This window comes from Manis pentadactyla, chromosome 11, assembly GCF_030020395.1.
Source record: "Manis pentadactyla isolate mManPen7 chromosome 11, mManPen7.hap1, whole genome shotgun sequence".
Taxonomy (NCBI): domain Eukaryota; kingdom Metazoa; phylum Chordata; class Mammalia; order Pholidota; family Manidae; genus Manis; species Manis pentadactyla.
The window spans coordinates 123,474,154-123,493,810 of NC_080029.1; the positions used below are offsets into that span (position 1 = coordinate 123,474,154).

The following is a 19,657-nucleotide window of genomic DNA, read 5'->3' on the forward strand; positions in this document are numbered from 1 at the left end:
GGAAAAAGATTAATAGTACACGTAGCTGACCTTTGCACCCACAGATAAAAGTAATGTAAGAAAAGAGAACGAAAAACTATCTGTGGATCAGAGCTAGGAAAAAAACTTATGCCTTACTTTCTCACTCCCCTCAAAGGTAAATAAGTTGGCCTACTGTATAAGGTTAAAACTGACCATTTAGGTGTGGACAGATGCTTATCGAGTATGAATTTCAATGCAGCTGATACTGATCTCTCCTGGTGATAACATAGGTCTGAGGATTTCAACCTGTGTAATTCTTATGATTATTTCTAGCCCCATACATACAGCAAAACCACATTTGCTACAACAGCAACTGTAGTATGTCAGGTTTACATTCAAACAAGATTCTTTCATTTTAAAAAAGTATGCAGTGAGAATAATTTAAGTTTTGAGAACACTCATTATCCAAATATAGGATCAGATGAGGGATAATGTATAACACAACAAAACCTATGCTAAATTCAAGGTTTATTTGGAAGAGTAAAGAAAAACAAACAAACATATGAAAAAGATAGGACATTTCACTTTTAGTCAGTCAAAAATGAAGAGTCCTGGACAATATCAGATTCCACACACCATAATACCATAGTTAACACATTAAATATAATTACTGTCTATACATATGCAAAAATATAAAGTTCTATTTCATACAATAAAACCCTTTATAGAAACCATTTTAAAATTAAGCAGAACTTCTCAACATTAATATGTGAGGTGTAAGTCCTTCTAAAGTTTCCTTTAAAGGTTTTAAAACAAAATGCTAAATCTAAAAATGTCCTGTCAGTTTCCAAATTAAATCTACTTAAAACAAAACAAAAATTGATAGCTCAGTCACATACTACTTAAATAATATTGTTCAGGTATCTCTAAAATCCTTCATTTTTTCAAGTATGGAAATAGAACTCGAATATTCCACAATACAGTACTAAACAGATGGAATAATTAGGAAAGACTTAGTTGTAATATGGCACAATATCGTATCCTTTCTTCAATGTTTCGCAATAAATACCAGGTTTTTATTTAGTTTTTCTTCTAAAAGGCCAAAATTGTAACCTACATTAAGATCATTTTGACTGTGGTAAGACTCAAAAGTGTAAAATACAACATGGGTATTTCATCACAAAAGTAAAGCTGGTGACAGACCATAGAAGCAGCCCGCGCCCCACTCAGGCCCACGCGGGGCCTAAAGTTCGTCGTGATAGAAGTGCTCATCGTGGAGCTGCCTGCCGTAATCGGTGGCCTCGCTGCTCAGGAACAAGTCGCGGTTCTCCAGGATCTCCGCTTCAGAGAGCTGCCTGTCGTTATTCAGATCCATTTCATCAATTAGATGAAGAGCCTTTAAAGCAAAACGAGAAAAATAAAAATTAAAACAGGTGTCAAGTGTAATAAGAATTTTCAGCAAGATATTCAGTTTTAATGTGCTCTGATGTGTCAAAACCATTCAGGTGTGCCAGGTACTTATGACTGTCTAAGTATCCAAAACTACTACACACTGTAACTGTTTTTTTCTCTGTGGCTTTTCATATCCTCCTTCTTAATTTCTTGTGGCTTCTTCCTCTTCACCACTCGAATCCAATTCAGGACTCTCAAAGTTAGGCAAAATTAATACAATGCACTTGGAGCCCCTATAGATAAGTAAAAACTTTCATATTTACTGTATTATCAAATTAATACATGATACAATCTCAACTTCTTTGTCTCCTTGGCAATCTAAAACAGTTCATAGATTTAAATTAAGAAATAGCAATGCAGTAATCCTAAAATAATAACTCCATTACTTCTTCCTTTGGCTTAAGATGTTGAACTTCCTTTCCTATCAATAGCACTAAACTTGTTCCAGGCAAGAGCAGGTAGGCAGTCATTCTGTGATACTCACCTCCTCCTGTGCGATGCCCTGATTATTGGGTACCACCCAAGATAACACCTCTTGGGGGTCAAGCCTGCCATCTGCATCTCTGTCGTAATCGTTCACGAATCTATCTTTCTCAACAAGTATCCACTCTGGGTCTTCACTGGCTGCTAAATACATATACATACAAATGTTTGTAAAACCCACAATGAACACACACAAGATTATTACATATATCCAATGAGAACTTTAGTATATCACTAAAGAAAATGAATTTAAAACCACATAAAGGAAGCCAACTGAAATAGAGCTACTTAGCTGAAAAGTCCTGAAGTACAAACCATACAGTAATTTCCAAAAGTGACCCATAATTCCAAACAACTCAGTTTTAAAATCACTGCATATCATCACACACTAATTCTGTTAACTCCTTATTCTAACATCTCATTTTCCTATACTTGGCCTGGGTAATGCTTTTATGCACATCATGTGACTATATAAAGCTTCATATGTGCTCTTATAAAATAATGCTGTGTAATTTTAAAGTGGCATCCACAGTAAATGATGATTTTAAACAATAATTTTGAAAAAGACAGATGCTTATAGAAAAGGCTGCATATACAAACTCAAATTTCAAACACTCAGTAAGCCTCTTTCCACTGTCTACACCACTATTTGTAATAGTACTTTCTAAGATCTACATGCAAAGGTGTAGGGTTTTGTTTTAAATACCAACCTTTCTCACCCATTTGAACTGATAATTACATTTGTCTGAAAAGGGAGGAAAATGTTTGAATCCAGACGTGAAACTAAAAGTGGTCGAGACAGCATTCTCAGGTAATGAGTCCCTTTAGTTCACTTGCATGTTTAACTAAGCAGTACAAATAGAAACCAAGCACAGTTCTTGCTCCATTTTCTTCTGTCAAACAAGAGCCCTCAAAGAGCAGGACTGTTTTAATTTCTTTTTCCTTTGATTCCACTTTCCCCCCTCCTCCCACTTACCCCTAAGCTACTTACATGGATCCCGCCTGTAGTCACCAAGAAATTCTTCCAAACTAACAAAGCCATCACCATTTTTGTCATGTTCTTCTAAAGCCTCTTGAATGACAAATTCCTATTGCATGTTCATAAAAAGAAATGAGTCACAAAGCTTTCAATCCTACCACCATCTGAATCGATTCTACTACAGAATTTATTTAGGAATTATCACTTTGGATGTCTGTAACTTCCCAGTCAGTCTTCCTAAACACTGGAATGCAGGAGCAGGAATAAAACCCTAACTAGTAACCAGCTTTAAATTCAACAACCCTAAGCTTCTGCTATTGAGAAGAATTCCACTTTGCCCTCCTAACCCACCTCTGCAACTCATCCTACCCTCTGCAGATTCCCTTTCTTCTCAAGAATGACTTCTTACTACCCTTCTTTAACACCACTTTCCCTCCAACAACTAAAAGAGAACCATTATCTTAGATCCCTGTGTACCTCCAGATCCTGCCCCTTGCTTCCTCTTCTACCATATCTACCCCATTCACCCCCAAACTGCCCCCAAATCTGTTCCTTGGTCTTAACAAACCGGTAGGATCCTTCTCTCTAACCCAGTGGTTACACCCTTTCTACGTATACTTGACCCAAGATGGTCTGTTTAATGGCCAGGTGCTTCAGCACTTCCCACGTCACACCCTCTCGTACCCTCTTCTTATGCCAGTCTCCACCTGTACATCAGACCCACATTTCTTATTCCAGAATCACAAAGTCTAAAAGAGATACAAAAATATAAATCTAGTCCTTACAAATTATTTTTTGCCATTTCAGTGGGCTCTTACTGCAGCCTGTAAGTCTGTCTCTGTCCCCTAACCCACATTCTACTGCTGCTGCTTCTTGAAAATTCTACTTTCTTTGTTCTTCACCGTACCTCTCTCCAATACTCTTGGCAAAGATGCTCCTATTTTTCCAAACATGCTGTAGATCTTCTGAAAAGCTTGCTTACAAGCATTGCATCCTCACCTTTAATTAACTCTGTTTTTATGCCTATTCCTCTCATCCTTCTCTTCAGTCTCAGGAGTTAAGGCTTGCTCTCCCTCTTCCCTGGGGTGAAGCCCTCAACTGTCTTCCTGGATCCCATACCTCCCCAAATCCTGAGTATTTTCTTTCACTCTTAACTCTGGACTCTCCAAAGTCTCAAGTCTCTTCTCCATCAACTCCTCCTACGCCTTTAGACACATTCAAGTCCCAGGACTTTCCTGAACTCACTACATCCTTGTTGCCTTTCAGCCTTGCCTAGCTTCTGATACGTTATAGCTACTGTTATCATGTCCTCACTACCTGCTGCCTTGTAAACACCTTTCCATTTGGATTCTAGCATCACAACTGTAATTCTCCAAAATCTCTAATTCTAGCCAAACCCAGGGGGTTCACCTACATCTGTATGAAATAACAAATGCAAGCTGTTGGTTTTTTAAAAAGTCAAGCATTACAGATTTATATATAGAAATCAGGGGCTTTTAATATGGAGAGCCAAAGTTGGTTTTAGAGAGAAGATATGAAAATCTCCTAAAGTTATAATCCAATATTGTGTGTGTATGAGCATATGTGATTTTTCTGGGACAGAGTTGACAGCTTGCATCCTATTTTTAAAGAAGCCTGTGATCCAACAGAAGTTAAGAATCACTGCTCATCATGATTATTTCTCCATTCAAGTAATCCCCTTGCGAAACAACAGATTTGCTTCAATAACATTGCCATAGTTAAAAGAACTTTTTTAGAACTACATGAATGAAGTATCTTTAAATTCTGATTTTTAGTACAAAGTTGAATCACTTAGTTGCTCTTGTATCCTTGCCTTTCCCTGTATCAAATATACCCTTAAAGGGAAAAAGGGATTCACAGAAACAATTAAGGTAAACAGGAATTAATGAAGCTGCTCTAAATGAGACACGTCTTTATGGTCACACATCATATGTGCTGCCATTGGCTCCAACTCAGCATAAACAACATCCTTCCCCAACCTGCACACCCCATTCTATCGATGGTACTGTATTTCATCATTACACAAGCTCAAAACCTCAGTCATCTCTGTCTCTTCCCATACTTGGTGGTAACATTCCTGTTTATGCTTTCTTGAAAATGCTGCTCAAGTCTATTTTATGACATTACCACATCGTACTCCAGGGCCACATCACATAATGCCTGAACTATTTCATTGCTTTCACTGGTCATTCCCCTCCTTGGTCTTCACTGGGTCCTTATTACTCAGATAATCAAGACCCCAAATCCCTGCCTACCATGCAAGGTCTCAATGAGCTTGTCTCAACTTAATTCTGGCACTTACCACAAATTGTACCCAGCACTGTTCTAAAACTAGGTCAGGTATTTTGTGCCAAGTGAGAAATCAGAAGCCTCTGTGGCAAGAGAAGTGGTACTAATGGTGGTGTCTTGTCATTGAGCAATGGAGAAAATTGTATTTGCAGCCTTGTTATTCAAGACAGCAGTTTCTGACCATGACCCATTAAACATAAAGCTATACCTTCCTTCCCTGAAACATCCAGAGAATCAAGCCACACAACTGAAGGCTATCGGCAGGCAATGGACCTCAATATAAATGTAAATGCTTCATCTATTTTTTAAGGTTATTTATCATATTAATCTTTATCATCCAATGACAGTTTCTGCTCTCAAGAAGCTTGCCAAGTTGTACAGTTCAATCAGTGTTTATTGATTTAAACCTAGAATTCAACAAGAATTTCAAAAAGCTGGTACTTTTTTAAGTATTAAAGGGATGAGAGGATTCGTTATGCCTAAAGTTGCAAAAACAATATTATCATTAGCAGCTGCACCTTGCACAAAGGCCCTATGAAAAAGGATCTACTAAACGTGATACATTTTCCCAGGTCAAAAGTTTTCACAAGTGGTGCTGTAAACTAAATAGGAAGTTCTTATGTTACTAACATTGAAAAAAAACCCAGAAAAGTCTGAAAGCTACATAAGGACAGGAAAGCTGAAGGTAATGAGTTTATAAGAGAGAAAATAGCTGCTCGTATATGTTAGAGATTAAAAAACTCAGTCCTTTACCTTTTCCCTCCCAATAAGCCCTCCTCTACCCTCCCAAACCCTCTTTCCCACTCCTAATCTTAAATTGGGGAGAACTTTGGATCTTTTGTCTCTTAAAATTCTGGTTACTATATAATTCATTTTAATGATTAAGTAAAAACAAGTTTTAAAGTTTTGGCCACTCAATAATTCTCTTAAAAATTTTTTTCCTTACCGTCATATAATCAACTTCTTCAGGATGCTCAAAAGCAATAAATTCTTCAAGATTCAGACCAGGACCTGAATCCTGGTTAGCTTTCTCAAATCGTTTTTTGTCCTTTAAATGAAGCTTTGAAAATTAAATATTGAACATGTTTAAAGGTCTCATCCATAACATTATTAAATATACTTTGAAAAATACACACACACTGTGAACTATGAAATACATTTTCAAACATAATCCTATCTCCACCTCACCCTTTTGAAGGAAGGTTGGGCAAGTAACATTTATTAGACACAGCATAAGAGACATGGGTCTAGAGTCAGAGAGAATCAGATCTGAATTTCAGCAATGCCACTTACTGGCTGTGTTATGTGTTGCTTAGGACAAACTGCTTACCTCTACAGTTTCTGCAACTATAAAATTGGGATAAAAAATCTCCAGTAAGCAACTGGAATAAGAATCCCTATCAAACAATTAGTAAACCTTAAGTATTTTTAAAATGTTACATATTACTATTGACAGTAAAACTGAGATTAAATGATTGACTGAAAGGGATGTCAGAAATACAGCTAAAAATGTTGAACTTGGACACTCTGTAGTTTCTGCAGTACCACACACTATCTTATTTAACAATCTCAATGTATTTTTGAATGTCCCAAAAGCAATATATTTATACTACATATTAATTCTTGGTTTGCCATTTTCAAATTATTTCTGGTCTTGAACTGACTTATCAAAAATGTTAACAGATTTCAGAAAATCATCTTATGAGAATACTTTTGGTATATATTCATAATATTTAAAGTCTATTCTTAGTAGGCTCTTTACAGTGCTAATTCTGTATGCTCACATATAAATGCATCGAAAACCGGCCTGTTTTGAGGGTAAACACACCCTCATCTGCTTTCTCATGCCCATCTTTTTTTTTTAAGTGAGCTCAAGTAATAAATCAAGTAGCAGCTACTGGACCAAGGATGCTTTTAATGAATTTCTCAAAGGTAATTCTGTATAATCAAGAGCCTTGGAAGTAAATAGTGCAATAATGCTATTCTACATAAATTCTGAGTATTTCTGGGAATAACTTTACTTTCTATAACTGATGTGTATTAAACTGCATTTTTTAAAAAGCACAATTTCAAATGTTTTAGAAGTTTTTAGTTTATGTGTTTCACTGTTGAAAAGAAATGCTCTTTTCAGTTTTCTAGAATAAAAATTAGGTAGAGTCATTGCCAAAAAGTCTTTTACAATGATTGATTTACAGAGGAGCTGCTCACTTCTTCCCCCAGAAGAATCCATCTTTTAAACCATCCAGATTCCACCAGCCAGGTATACTCACCCAATCATGACAGAAAAGAAAAACAAGAATTTATTTACAGGTAGGTCCTTTTAACTTAATGTTTCATAATTTTAAGTAACTAGATGAAATAATTTACATTTTATGTTCAGGATTAATATGGGGGAAAGTAGATAAACAAGAACTTGAGGTACTTTCTGAAAAACCACTACTCAAAATACTAAGTGCTTAAATTTCCTTATGAAAGAACCCTTCATTTTGGAGCAAAAAGGTTTGTGTTTCAGCAGAAAGAGTTGAATTTGGCCAAATCTGCCTATGGAAAGAAAGGCTCTCTTTCAACAAGCTGAGATTTCTTAAAAAAAAAAAAAAAAAAGGTGAAAAAGAAAAGTAAGTCGTTTTCTGGATCACATTTCTTACCTTTGATTTTTAAAAAATAAAACGATGAGATTTTTAAAATTAGTTTTATTCATGGTCATTGTAAGAACACAATTTAGTAAGAGCTACTCATATTAAGACACTACATAGCCTGCTTTTTCCAAGTGGCAAATTTGTGAAATATAGTAACAAAAAAGACTGTCAGTTTCATAAAATCTCAGCATTCTTTTTCTTCTGGATAAAGACCCTTGTATTCTGGTGGAAGGGAGAAAGTGCTACATACAGTAGTAAAAAGAAGCTACCATAATCATTTTTATAGTGTAATAGAAATTTGGGAAGAACAAAACTGCCATCTTTTGGTAGACTAAAGATTTTACATGAGGAAATAATTATAATCTGTGATACCAGAAGTGTAGATCTTTAATTCTGATTATATCTTACATAAATGAATATTGCTTATACACACACATTCAGTGCTGCTGGCTTTAGAAGTCAGAGCAACTGAACTTTTGCCAAGTAAGTCCCAAATTTTAATCATCCTGCTTAAAAGTACTGACTATAATTGTTCATCTTATCATAAAGAAATGCTCTTTCAGGCATTTCACAGCCTGAGAAGGTCATCATTCCAGGTTATCTCTATTCTCTATATGGAAACCTCCAAAAAATAAGATAAAATTCAGGCTTTATAAATTTGTTTCTAATAGGCTTGCACATAGAAAATTATAAATTTATTTAGCTATCCGATTACGTTTTGTGATTATTTCTACTATGTTTATTCTGTAACTTCAAGACTGATTCATACTTTACCCTTGACTTTTTATTTTGAAAAAAAAAATGCAACTGTTTCTGGGTTCATCTTTATACTCCATATCCAGTTTCATGGGGCTGTTTATATCAAATTTTCCTGAAGTACTATGATTAGAACTTCATGTACAGAGATATTCCTGGGTTGTCAAAGAATAACCAATAAAACTCCTATTGAGAACTATTCATTTTAGGGATCCATCAATCCTTACACTACTAAGATCTATTTAATTCATTCTTAAAAAGTAGAGTCTTACAATCTACATTTACAGAGTACCACAGCAGAGAACACAGCATTAGAACCAGGCATCTTTTAAAGAAAAACTGATCAAAAGCAGTTTATATTGATGAGTCAAGTGTCTCTTCAAAGTGTAGATTTTCTTCTCAACACCACTGTCTATTACATCATCCAACCCACCAAGAACATGGATTTAAAAGACCACACACACTACATGCATAAACAGAATTAGAAATGAGAAAGGAAAAATCACTACGGACACTACAGAAATACAAAGAATTATTAGAGAATATTATGAAAATCTATATGCTAACAAACTGGATAACCTAGAAGAAATGGACAACTTTCTAGAAAAATACAACCAATTACAGACCAATTACCAGCAACGAAATTGAATTGGTAATCAAAAAACTAACCAAGAACAAAACCGCCAGATCAGATGGAGTCACCGCTGAATTTTATCAGACATTTAGAGAAGACATAATACCCATTCTCCTTAAAGTTTTCCAAGAAATAGAAGAGAGAATACTTCCACACTCATTCTATGAAGCCAGCATCACTCTAACACTAAAACCAGCAAAGACACCACAAAAAAAGAAAACTAGAGACCAATATCCTGATGAACATACATGCAAAAATACTCAACAAAATATTAGCAAACTGAATTCAAAAATACACCAAGAGGATCATACATCATGATCAAGTGGGATTCATCCCAGGGATGCAAGGATGGTACAACATTCGAAAATCTGTCAACATCATCCACCACATCAACAAAAAGGACAAAAATCACATGATCATTTACATAGATGCTGAAAAACCATTTGACAAAATTCAACACCTATTCATGATAAAAACTCTCAACAAAATGGGTATAGAGGGCAAGTACCTCAACATAATAAAGAGAAAATATGACAAACACACAGCCGACATCATACTTAACAGTGAGAAGCTGAAAGCTTTTCCTTTAAGATTGGGAACAAGACAGGGATGCCCACTCTCCCCACTGTTATTCAACATAGTACTGGAGGTCCTAGCCATGGCAATTAGACAACACAAAGAAATACAAGGAATCCAGATTGGTAAGGAAGAAGCTAAACTGTCACTGTTTGCAGATGACATGATACTGAACATTAAAAACCCTAAAGAATCCACTCCAAAACTACTAGACCTAATATCTGAATTCAGCAAACTTACAAGATACAAAATTAATACACAGAAGAAATCTGTTGCATTCCTATACACTAATGATGGATTAGCAGAAAGAGAAATCAGGAAAACAATTCCATTCACAATTGCATCAAAAAGAATAAAATACCTAGGAATAAACCTAACCAAGGAAGTGAAAGACCTATACCCTGAAAACTTCAAGATGCTCCTAAGAGAAATTAAAGAGGACCTAATAAATGGAAATTCATCCCATGCTCTTCGGTAGGGAGAATTAATATTGTCAAAACGGTTATCCTGCCTAAAGCAATCTACAGATTGAATGTAATCCCTATGAAAATACCAATAGCATTCTTCAACGAACTGGAACAAATAGTTCTAAAATTCATATGGAACAAACAAAGACCCTGAATAGCCAGAGCAATCCTGAAAAGAAAGAAAAAAGCGGGGGAAATTACACTCCCTGACTTCAAGATCTACTACAAAGCCACAGTAATCAAGACAATTTGGTACTGGCACAAGAACAGACCCATAGAGTAGTGGAACAGAATAGAGAGTCCAGATATTAACCGAAGCATATATGGTCAATTAATATCCAATAAAGGAGCCATAGTTTTACAATGGGGAAATGACAGCCTCTTCAACAACTGGTGTTGGCAAAACTGGACAGCTACATGTAAGAGAATGAAACTTGATTATTGTCTAACCCCATACACAAAAGTAAACTCAAAATGGATCAAAGGCCTGAATGTAAGTCATGAAACCATAAAACTCTTAGGAAAAAAACATATGCTCTAGTAACCATAATGTTGTTTAAGCAATTGTACATTAGTGATACCAAAATAAAATAAAATAAAAAACATAGGCAAAAATCTCTTAGACATAAACATGAGCAACTTCTTCATGAACATATCTCCCCAGGCAACGGAAACAAAAGCAAAAATGAACAAGTGGGACTAAAGCTTCTGTACAGCAAAGGACACCATCAGTAGAACAAAAAGACATCCTACAGTATGGGAGAATATATTCATAAATGACATATCCATTAAAGGGTTGACATCCAAATTATATAAAGAGCTCATGCACTTCAACAAACAGAAAGCAAATAAGCCAATTAAAAAATGGGCAGAGGATCTGAACAGACAGTTCTCCAAAGAAGAAATTCAGATGGACAACAGGAACATGAAAAGATACCCCACATCGCTAATCATTAGAAAAATGCAAATTAAAACCACAATGAGATATCACCTCACACCAGTTAGGATGGCCAACAACCAAAAAACAATAAGAAATGCTGGCAAGAATGTGGAGAAAGGGGAACCCTCCTACACTGCTGGTGGGAATGTAAACTGGTTCAACCATTGTGGAAAGCAGTATGGAGGTTCCTCAAAAAACTGAAAACAGAAATACCATTTGACCCAGGAATTCCACTCTTAGGAATTTACCCTAAGAATGCAGGATCCCAGATTCAAAAAGACATATGCACCCCTATGTTTATCGCAGCACTATTTTCAATAGCTAAGATATGGAAGCAAGCTAAGCATCCATCAGTAGATGAATGGATAAAGATGTGGTACATAATACACAATGGAATATTATTCAGCCACAAGAAACAAATCCTGCCATTTGCAACAACATGGATGGAGCTAGAGGGAATTATGCTCAGTGACATAAGCCAAGTGGAGAAAGACAAGTACCAAATAATTTCACTCATCTGTGGAGTGTAAGAACAAAGAAAAAACTGAAGGAACAAAATAGCTGCAGACTCACAGAACCCAAGAATGGACTAACAGTTACCAAAGGGAAAGGGACTGGGGAGGGTGTGGTGGTAGGGAGGGATAAGGGGACTGAGGTGCAATATGATGAGCACACATAATGTAGCAGGGTGGCACAGGGAAGGCAGTATAGCACAGAGAAGACAAGTAGTGGCTCTATAGCATCTTACTTCGCTGATGGACAGTGACTGTAATGAGGTTTGTGGTGGGAACCTGATAATCGGGAGAATCTAGTAATCACAATGTTGCTCATGTGATTGTATATTAATGGTACCATAATAAAAAAAAAAAAGAAAGAAAAAGAAAAAAGAAAAATGACCACACACACATTTCTTATTTTTTGATGGACTAAAAAAGAGAACACAATTACAGTCTAATTTTAGTAAGATTTAAAAATACTGTGTTTAACTTCTCTGTTGTTTGCTGGCAGAGAAAGTCTCAGAATTCAAATGATAGTTTTAAGATGAATTAATTTCCATAGTACAAGGAGAGTACCTAGTAAACAGGCAAAACTCCAATCTCACTATCATCGTGTTTTCTTTTTAACACCAAGCAGTAAAAAGATGGATTTACACTCTTAATCCGCTGTAAGATTAAGACCCAAATCAGAAGGGAAAAAGGCCAACAGAGGGTACATCTCTCCCCTGAAAATGAGATCTTAACTAATCTAAAGCTGACATAGTTAACAAATGCCCCAACAATTTTTAAAAGCTAATTATACATAAGTATTAACTTATGTGAATTATACATGCTTTCTTCAACAATATTCTTTTAATCAACAGAGATCTGCTTACCAATCTAGCTGCTACTATTTATTACTGTTTCTCTGTACTTTTATCCCCTTTTAGAAGAAAACTGAGGCATAAGGAGGTTTAATAACTTACCCAAAGCTACACAACTGTTAAGTGGCACAGCGGGATGTAAAGCCAGGCAGACTGGCTCCAAGGCCAGAACCCTTAACCTCCACATGGATGACATATGCAAGGCATTGCATAATTTAGCAGAGAAACAACCAACTTTGAGTTATCAGTGGTGGCTCATAGAGTTCAAGTGGCCAGCAAGATTCTAAAATAAATAGCATGTACAATGATAAATTATGGCCACAATAAAAACTAACAGGTAGACATTAGTAATGGGGTAAGTTAAGGGAGGGATGAAGCCTCAAATGTTTCCAAGCACCTTTGAGTATTAATTGGGAAAATAACAATTTGCAACAAGGTGTTTGGTATTTTTTTCACATGTAAAATGATCTTTTTTAAAAAAGTCTTTCACATTACCTTTAAAATACAAAAGTGTTTGAAATAGCAATTTCTCAACCTTATAGTTGTCTTGAGTTCCTCCTAATTACTAAGTTAAAAGACTTTATACATTCCCATTAATTCCTAAATAAAAACGATCTTCCTCAGCTCTGCTTGACCAAGGAGCACATATTTCAACAAATTAAATCATGAGACACAACAGAATTCATAGTGATAATGAATCTTTAAAAATGAGTTATTTTAAATGGTGCAGCTGCTATGGAAGATAATGTGGCAGTTCCTCAAAAAATTAAAAATAAAATTACTGTATGATCCAACAATTCCATTTTGGGGATATACACACAAAAAAGATTGAGAGCAGTCTCAAAGACTATTTGTACACCTATGTTCAAAGCAGCATTATTCATAATGGCCAAAAGTTGAGCAAACCAACCATCCATCAAGAGATGAATGGATAAACAATTACAGTGTATACACACAGTGACTACTACTCAGTCTTAAAAAGGAATTCTGACACTGAAACATGGGTGAACCTTGAGGACATTAAGTGAAATAAGCTAGTCACAAAAGGATAAATACTGTATGATTTCACTTATATGAGGTACCTAGTCAAATTCAGGGGCAGAAAGTAGAAATGGTGGCAGCCAGCAGCTGGGAGTTGGGGTAATGGGGAGTTATTGTTTAATGGGTTTAGAGGTTTAGTTTTTCCAAGATGAAGAGTTCTGGAGACTGGTCGTATAACAACATGAATTACTTAACACTACTGACCTGCACACTTAAAAAGGATTAAACTGGCAAATTTTACCTTATGTATATTTTATCAGAGTTAAAATTTTTTTTTTAAAGAGTTATTTTATATAAAGCCATGTGTTTAAAAATGGGAATAGGCCTCTGCAGTCTTCTTCATAATATAATATAAAACTGTTCAAGAACATAAAAAATTAAAATATTGGGACACATAGTCAAAATACACTAAAAAAGCAGCTCTGGAAATTAGGGCAAATGATGTAGCTAAGAAAGAAAGATGCAAGGATAACTTAGGGAGTTGAGAATAGGAGTCCTAAATCATGCCTGAAAGGAAACCATCAAAATGACCACTGAAGTGGAACAGGTGTTGCCTAGAGAACAGGGCAACCCAGTCAATGACCTCAATCCCTCTTGTGCTCATTCATGCAAGAAGGTAAAGTGAACTGATACGACTGGAAGGAACAGCTCCTAAACATGTACCCACCTGCCTAAAGGACTCCTCTTCTGCGTCATCCAGAGCAGTGTTCTCATCGAAGTCGATGACACGATCATACATCTGGATGTTGTATTCATCCCATGACACACTACCATCGCTGTTTTTATCATAGTCAACAAACTGTTGTTTCGCTTCTTGCATAGCATAATGTTTAAAAGACATTTGAATCCATGTACTGAGTTCACCTATGAGAAATTCCCAGAATACAATGAAATGACAATGATTCTGATACTTAACAGGAGTGAGGATTTCTAAACCTTCTCAAACAGAAAAAAAACAACAACCCAAAAACCCTTGTGTGTTTGCAAATACTAAGTTGAGAAGTGGTCTAGTTGTAATCATAGAAATAGGAGGTGGGGAGAGCTGTTTGGAGTCTTAAGAATATCATATGTGATCCAGATAGAATGTAAATTGAGTGCAAAGATTTTAGGTATGTTTTCTTCAGAGAGGTACTCCAAATGCCTATGAAGTACCTGATTCAATAAGTACTTGTTAAATGAATTACCTATTGGCTGAAATAGCACTTGACTTAAATAAAATACTATCCAAAAAATTGCAGACAACCATTAGAGATCTCTCATGAAGCACAAATATTTGAATAACTACTTATTTATTTTAAAATATACTGGAAAAAGTAGTGTTTTTCATTTATGAAAGTAACAAAGTTTTCCTTTAAAATAAATTTTATATTGAGTTAAATTAAAACTGTATTAATGAAATAAGAAAGATGGCAAGTAGATATGGCCTAAATTGTAGAAAGTATTCAAATGACTGAAGTTTGAGAACCATTATGGTTGGTATATTCCCTCTCACATGCTGTAAAACATCTGGATGATATTTTAACAAAGTTATGGGTAGCAATTATGATTTATGCCCCCTTGTTGCGGCAGCTGTCTTAACTTGGTACCTGAAGATACGGGGGAAAGTTTATAAGTCTCAAATGGTCCACTTTCAGATGAACACTTCTAAAAAATCTATTTACAGAGATATTTAATATGCAGAATTATAGGAAAAAGGGGGATAGAGAACATGAATACTTGCAAAGACAGCAGGAGTATACCATTTGGTTTAAAGGTAATACACCATTTGCTTTAAAGAGTGGTACTCTTCTCTTGGTTGTTAAGGAGGTCAGGTGAACAGAAAAGTAATGACATTTTCCCTTCTCAAACTGTAAATCAGGGAAGAATATTAATTATTATGACAACTATGTATTGCACAATTACTATTTATCAGGTCCTCTAGACATGCTGTCTCTAATCTTGAAAACAAAGCAATTATAATTACTATTTTACAGTTCAGGAAATTGTGGTTTAGAATTGAGGACTCACAACTAGTAACTAACAGAGTCCAGATTCAAACCTATGTTTGGCTTCAAAGCCCAAACTCCTTTCACTGAATTTTGTCATCTCTCAAGAACCTGAGTCTAGTCCTGGCCCTAATAGTGCAAATTAGCAAAAATCCCTGAAGGATCTCTCAATGAGAAAGAGGGTTTCTTCCAGTTTACTTAAAGAGATCATCATGGTTTAAGAGAGTATAGAATGAAACAGGGACCAGAAACTTGGATTCCCACTTAAGTTCCACCATAATAGGGAAGTCAACCCTCTCCAGGTTTTGTTTTCTCATCTATCAAAATTAAGATAGCTTTTAACTTTTAAAAAGTTTACTATTAAATATCTGAACTTTATCTAGGCCCTTACAGACAGGTACCATAAAGTTCTTCCAAAATCACTTGTTTTGTTTGCTTTGTAGTATAACCTAAGACAGACCTATTCTTATTGGATAATTAGAATTTGTGAAGGTTTTACTGTTTGTTTTAAGAAGGAACCAGAACCTTAATATTCCTGAGGGTACCAATGTAAATACTTTACTGACAACACATCTTAAATCTATCAATTGGTCTGCAATTCTCTCTCCAACAATTTTATTTCTTAGATGCTGAGCAGCATTTAAGTAAGAGTTACAGCAAACTAGCTCCTAAATTTTTTTGGAGGATCAACGTGGAAGGTTGAGAGTGTTCTCTGCTTGAGTTAAGCAATGAGAAGAGACAGTTGCACAGCAATTTACTTGGAATATTCTTTTGATAATCTGCATTTCATTTCTGACTAGAGAACCTACTTAAGAGCAGATTTTTTTTTTAAGTGAAGGACACTAAAAATTGAATTAAGAGCAGGAGATTTGGATTCTAGTCCTGGCTTTGCAATTTATTGAAGAAAGGCACTTACCCCTCTGGGCTTCAGTTTCTTCATTTTAACAAAAAGAGCTGGAAAGATGATTCTAATGCCCCTACCAGATGCAATTATTTGTGATAAACACAATTCACAGCAACAAGTCTTTTTCTTTTTGCTTATAAAAAAGCAAATACTTAAAATTCTAATGGGAAGCATGTATCAAAAGAGCAATAAATCATTTAATGCCTTAAGATAGTTTTTGACACGTTTCTCTAAAATGAATCATACTGTTGACATTGATAAAATTCATGTGAGGAATAGGGTGTTTGCTCAAGTATGACTTCACACACCATGTAGGGTCCATGATGTTGATTCCTGGAGAAATCACCGAGTTTTACTTGGTACCCTACGTCTAAAGGTTTCATGCCCTTCCTCCCCCACCCCCCACGGTACCTCTAACTTGTTGGAACACTTAGTAATCTACACTCAACAGACACCTCTGCTTCAATGTTTGTTTTTACATCTACAGTGCTTCATTGTTAGTTATGCAGGACGTCCTTACTTTCGGTGAGAAAGCCGTCCGAGTCCAAGTCAATTTTCTTTATGATCGACTTCAGTCTTTTGTGTTGCTCTTCGGGGGTGAGTTTAACATATTCATCGACTTCTTCCTTTAGGGGATAAGCGATACACAGGGATATCAAGCATCGCTATCAACGGATGGAGAAAAACAGGGCTGCCAGAAGCCTCCCCTGCCGAGGACTTTCGGGGAGAAACTGCTCTCCAGGTCCCCGGGCCCCCAAACACCCAGTGATCGCCCAGGCGGGTAAGGCAAAGGGTCCGGCTCCGGGGCCACGTTCTCTTTTCCCGGCTCAGAGGCTTCGGGGTCCCCCCGAGAGTAGGAGGAGCCTCGCCTGGTCCCCACTGTCAGGCCGCCCCGGCCGGGCCCCGCACGGGACAAAGCCCGCGGCGCCCGCGGTCCGAGGCCCGGCCGCCTCACCTGGCCGCCCAGCAGCGCCTCGCGGTCGAAGTCGCCGCGGTGCTCGCCCTGCGGGTAGTGCAGCTCCTCGGCGCCCGCCCCCGCGGCGCACAGCAGCAGCAGCCCCAGCACGGCGGGCCCGGCGCCCGGCCGCATCGCGCCGCCCGCCGCCCGCACGGAGGAAGGAAGGGGGCCGGCGGCCGCGCAGGCGGAGCGGCGTGAGCGCAGAGGGAACGCGGCGCGCGGAGTGAGCGGCTACCGGCCGAGCGCTGCGGCTGACCGCACGGCGGAGGGGCGGGGCGCTGCCGGCGCAGTCGCTCTGGGGCCGGGGCCGCCGGGGACCGCCGGGGACCGGGACCTTCGCTGCGCCGCCGCACCCGCCGGAAGACACGCCCCCAGCTGGCCACGCCCCGGCTCTTCCCGGCAGCTGGTTCCCGCCCGAAACGCCGTGTCCACGCCGACTGTCCCGGCCGCCGGCAGTGAGAAAGGCTAGATATTTGGGTGAAAATAATACAGTACCTGGAAAAATATTTTGCCTTGAGGAACAAGCCAACAGTATCCATCTCCCAGTCTTCAACGTATCTATACTTAACGTATTTTACCAGAGCAGGACGAACAAACCCAAGTACTGGAGCCGGATAATTTGTATCTGATGCTCAATTTGCGACTTACAAGTTCTGTCACCTTGGCCAAAGTTACTTGGCCCTGGAAACCCCGTTTGCTCATTTATAAAATGGGCCTAGTAATAAGACTACCTCAAGAGGTTGTTGTGAGCATTAACTTAAATAATACAACTCTAAATGCTTTATATCAGTAGCTAGCATATATGGTAGTGTTCAATAAATGTAAGCTTTACCCACACAGGTAGAAATGCAAAAGATTGCACAGAAGGAACACCTTTTCAAGTACCTAGGAAAACCTTTACGGATAGAATGTATGTATACATGGCTTCTAGCCCACCTCTATCTACATGTACATGTAATTTACGCACCTCATCCGGAGAACATTAAACCCAAAGAAATTTGTAGGCTGCAGCTTGAGCCCTTTTCTTTCACTGATTTCTCCACTTAGGATCAGGCTTTCTCACACAGAAGAAAAGGCTTTATGGGTCCTCTTTCACTTCTCACAGTCTCCACTTGAATTGGGAGCAAGAATTCTGCTCCAAACTGAAAAATTGAGTGGGCATAAAATAGACAAATTTTTTGGGTCATGTTAGAATTTTACTCTTTTTGGTCAGACCACTGGAAGGTTTACAGAGCAAAGAGTAAATTCAATGGGATCTTTTCAACATTATAAAGATCAATGCAGAATAAGGTTTTAATTTTCAGAGTGTGTGTGTGTGTGTGTGTGTATACGCAAAACTTGATGTCTCTAAAACAAAAAAAAAAAAGCCTTATTACTGGGTCATTGTAATTTTAAGTTCAATTCTGAGTTTCAGGCACTCTGTAGAAAAAGATAAATGTCTCCAATTCAGCTTTGCATCTATTATTCTCCAAATAGAAGGTTTGGCCAGCTTCTCATGTGATTCCCATTATAAAAAAGGGTAGGATACAAGGTATTATGGAAGTTCTTCTGAACTCAAGGGCTACACAGATGGAAGTTTTGGGGCAAAGGGAATCGAATGAGATCTAAAGAGGCAATGGCACGAACAGTATAAATATCTGAGCGTCAGAAGGCCTGGGTTCTGTCTTCCCTCAGCTTCCAAACAAGCTGCTTTCCCAACCTGGGCCTGTTTTTTCATCTGTAGGAAAAGGACCTTAATTTGAGATCTTTGTACTGCTAGGTGGATCCTAAATGGTGTGATATTCTCAACATCACATGCAAAATTCAGTGAGTGCAAGACCTGAGGTACCAGAGGAAGGGATGGGTCTCACTGGAGGAACCTGACTCAAGCCAAATAAGGAAGAGAACGGTGAATGTCACTCAAATGATCAATGGAAGGTCCCTAGCCGCAGGTCCCGCCTAGAACATGCGTTGCAGTACTCTGTCCCCAGCAACCGGGCATGACCAATCATCGGTGATCACGACACCCATACCGGCCAATTAGTTCTGTCCACGGTACCCTCAGAGCTCTCCCAGCACCCTTGATAAGCCTGTCGCCCCTCCTACTGGGCACAACTTCCCTGGCCTGTGGATACGCGGACCAGTGAACCTCGCCCAGGTTGTGCTAATAATTTTTTTTTGGCTCCTTTGTTGCCGCTTGCCTGGTCTGGTTTCGGTTACCTTACACTTGGTGCCG

General features: G+C 37.8%; 1 protein-coding gene across 2 annotated transcripts; it reads right to left on the minus strand.

Moving 5' to 3' along the window:
- Positions 1–472: 472 nt before the first annotated feature.
- RCN2 (reticulocalbin 2) lies at positions 473–17,704 on the minus strand. Of its 2 annotated transcripts, XM_036907608.2 has the most exons (7): positions 17,440–17,704; positions 17,005–17,110; positions 14,263–14,459; positions 6,132–6,245; positions 2,888–2,984; positions 1,898–2,040; positions 473–1,357 (listed from the first exon to the last, which is right to left on the minus strand). In XM_036907608.2, the coding sequence occupies exons 1-7, from the start codon at positions 17,572–17,574 to the stop codon at positions 1,205–1,207; spliced, it is 945 nt and encodes a 314-aa protein (XP_036763503.2). In that variant the 5' UTR covers positions 17,575–17,704; the 3' UTR covers positions 473–1,204. The 2 variants fall into 2 exon arrangements, with proteins under 2 accessions (XP_036763503.2, XP_036763504.2); XM_036907609.2 differs by lacking the exon at positions 6,132–6,245.
- Between the last annotated feature and the right edge of the window lie 1,953 nt (positions 17,705–19,657).

Bases quoted from the DNA above. Each gene is read 5' to 3' on its own strand.
- RCN2 (XM_036907608.2), bottom strand. From the start codon at position 17,574: ATGCGGCCGGGCGCCGGGCCCGCCGTGCTGGGGCTGCTGCTGCTGTGC. The intron at 17,111-17,439 runs GTGAGGCGGCCG...TATCCCCTAAAG, and splicing joins AGGCGCTGCTGGGCGGCCAG to GAAGAAGTCGATGAATATGT. The intron at 6,246-14,262 runs GTGGGTACATGT...TAATTTTCAAAG, and splicing joins AAGAGGAGTCCTTTAGGCAG to CTTCATTTAAAGGACAAAAA.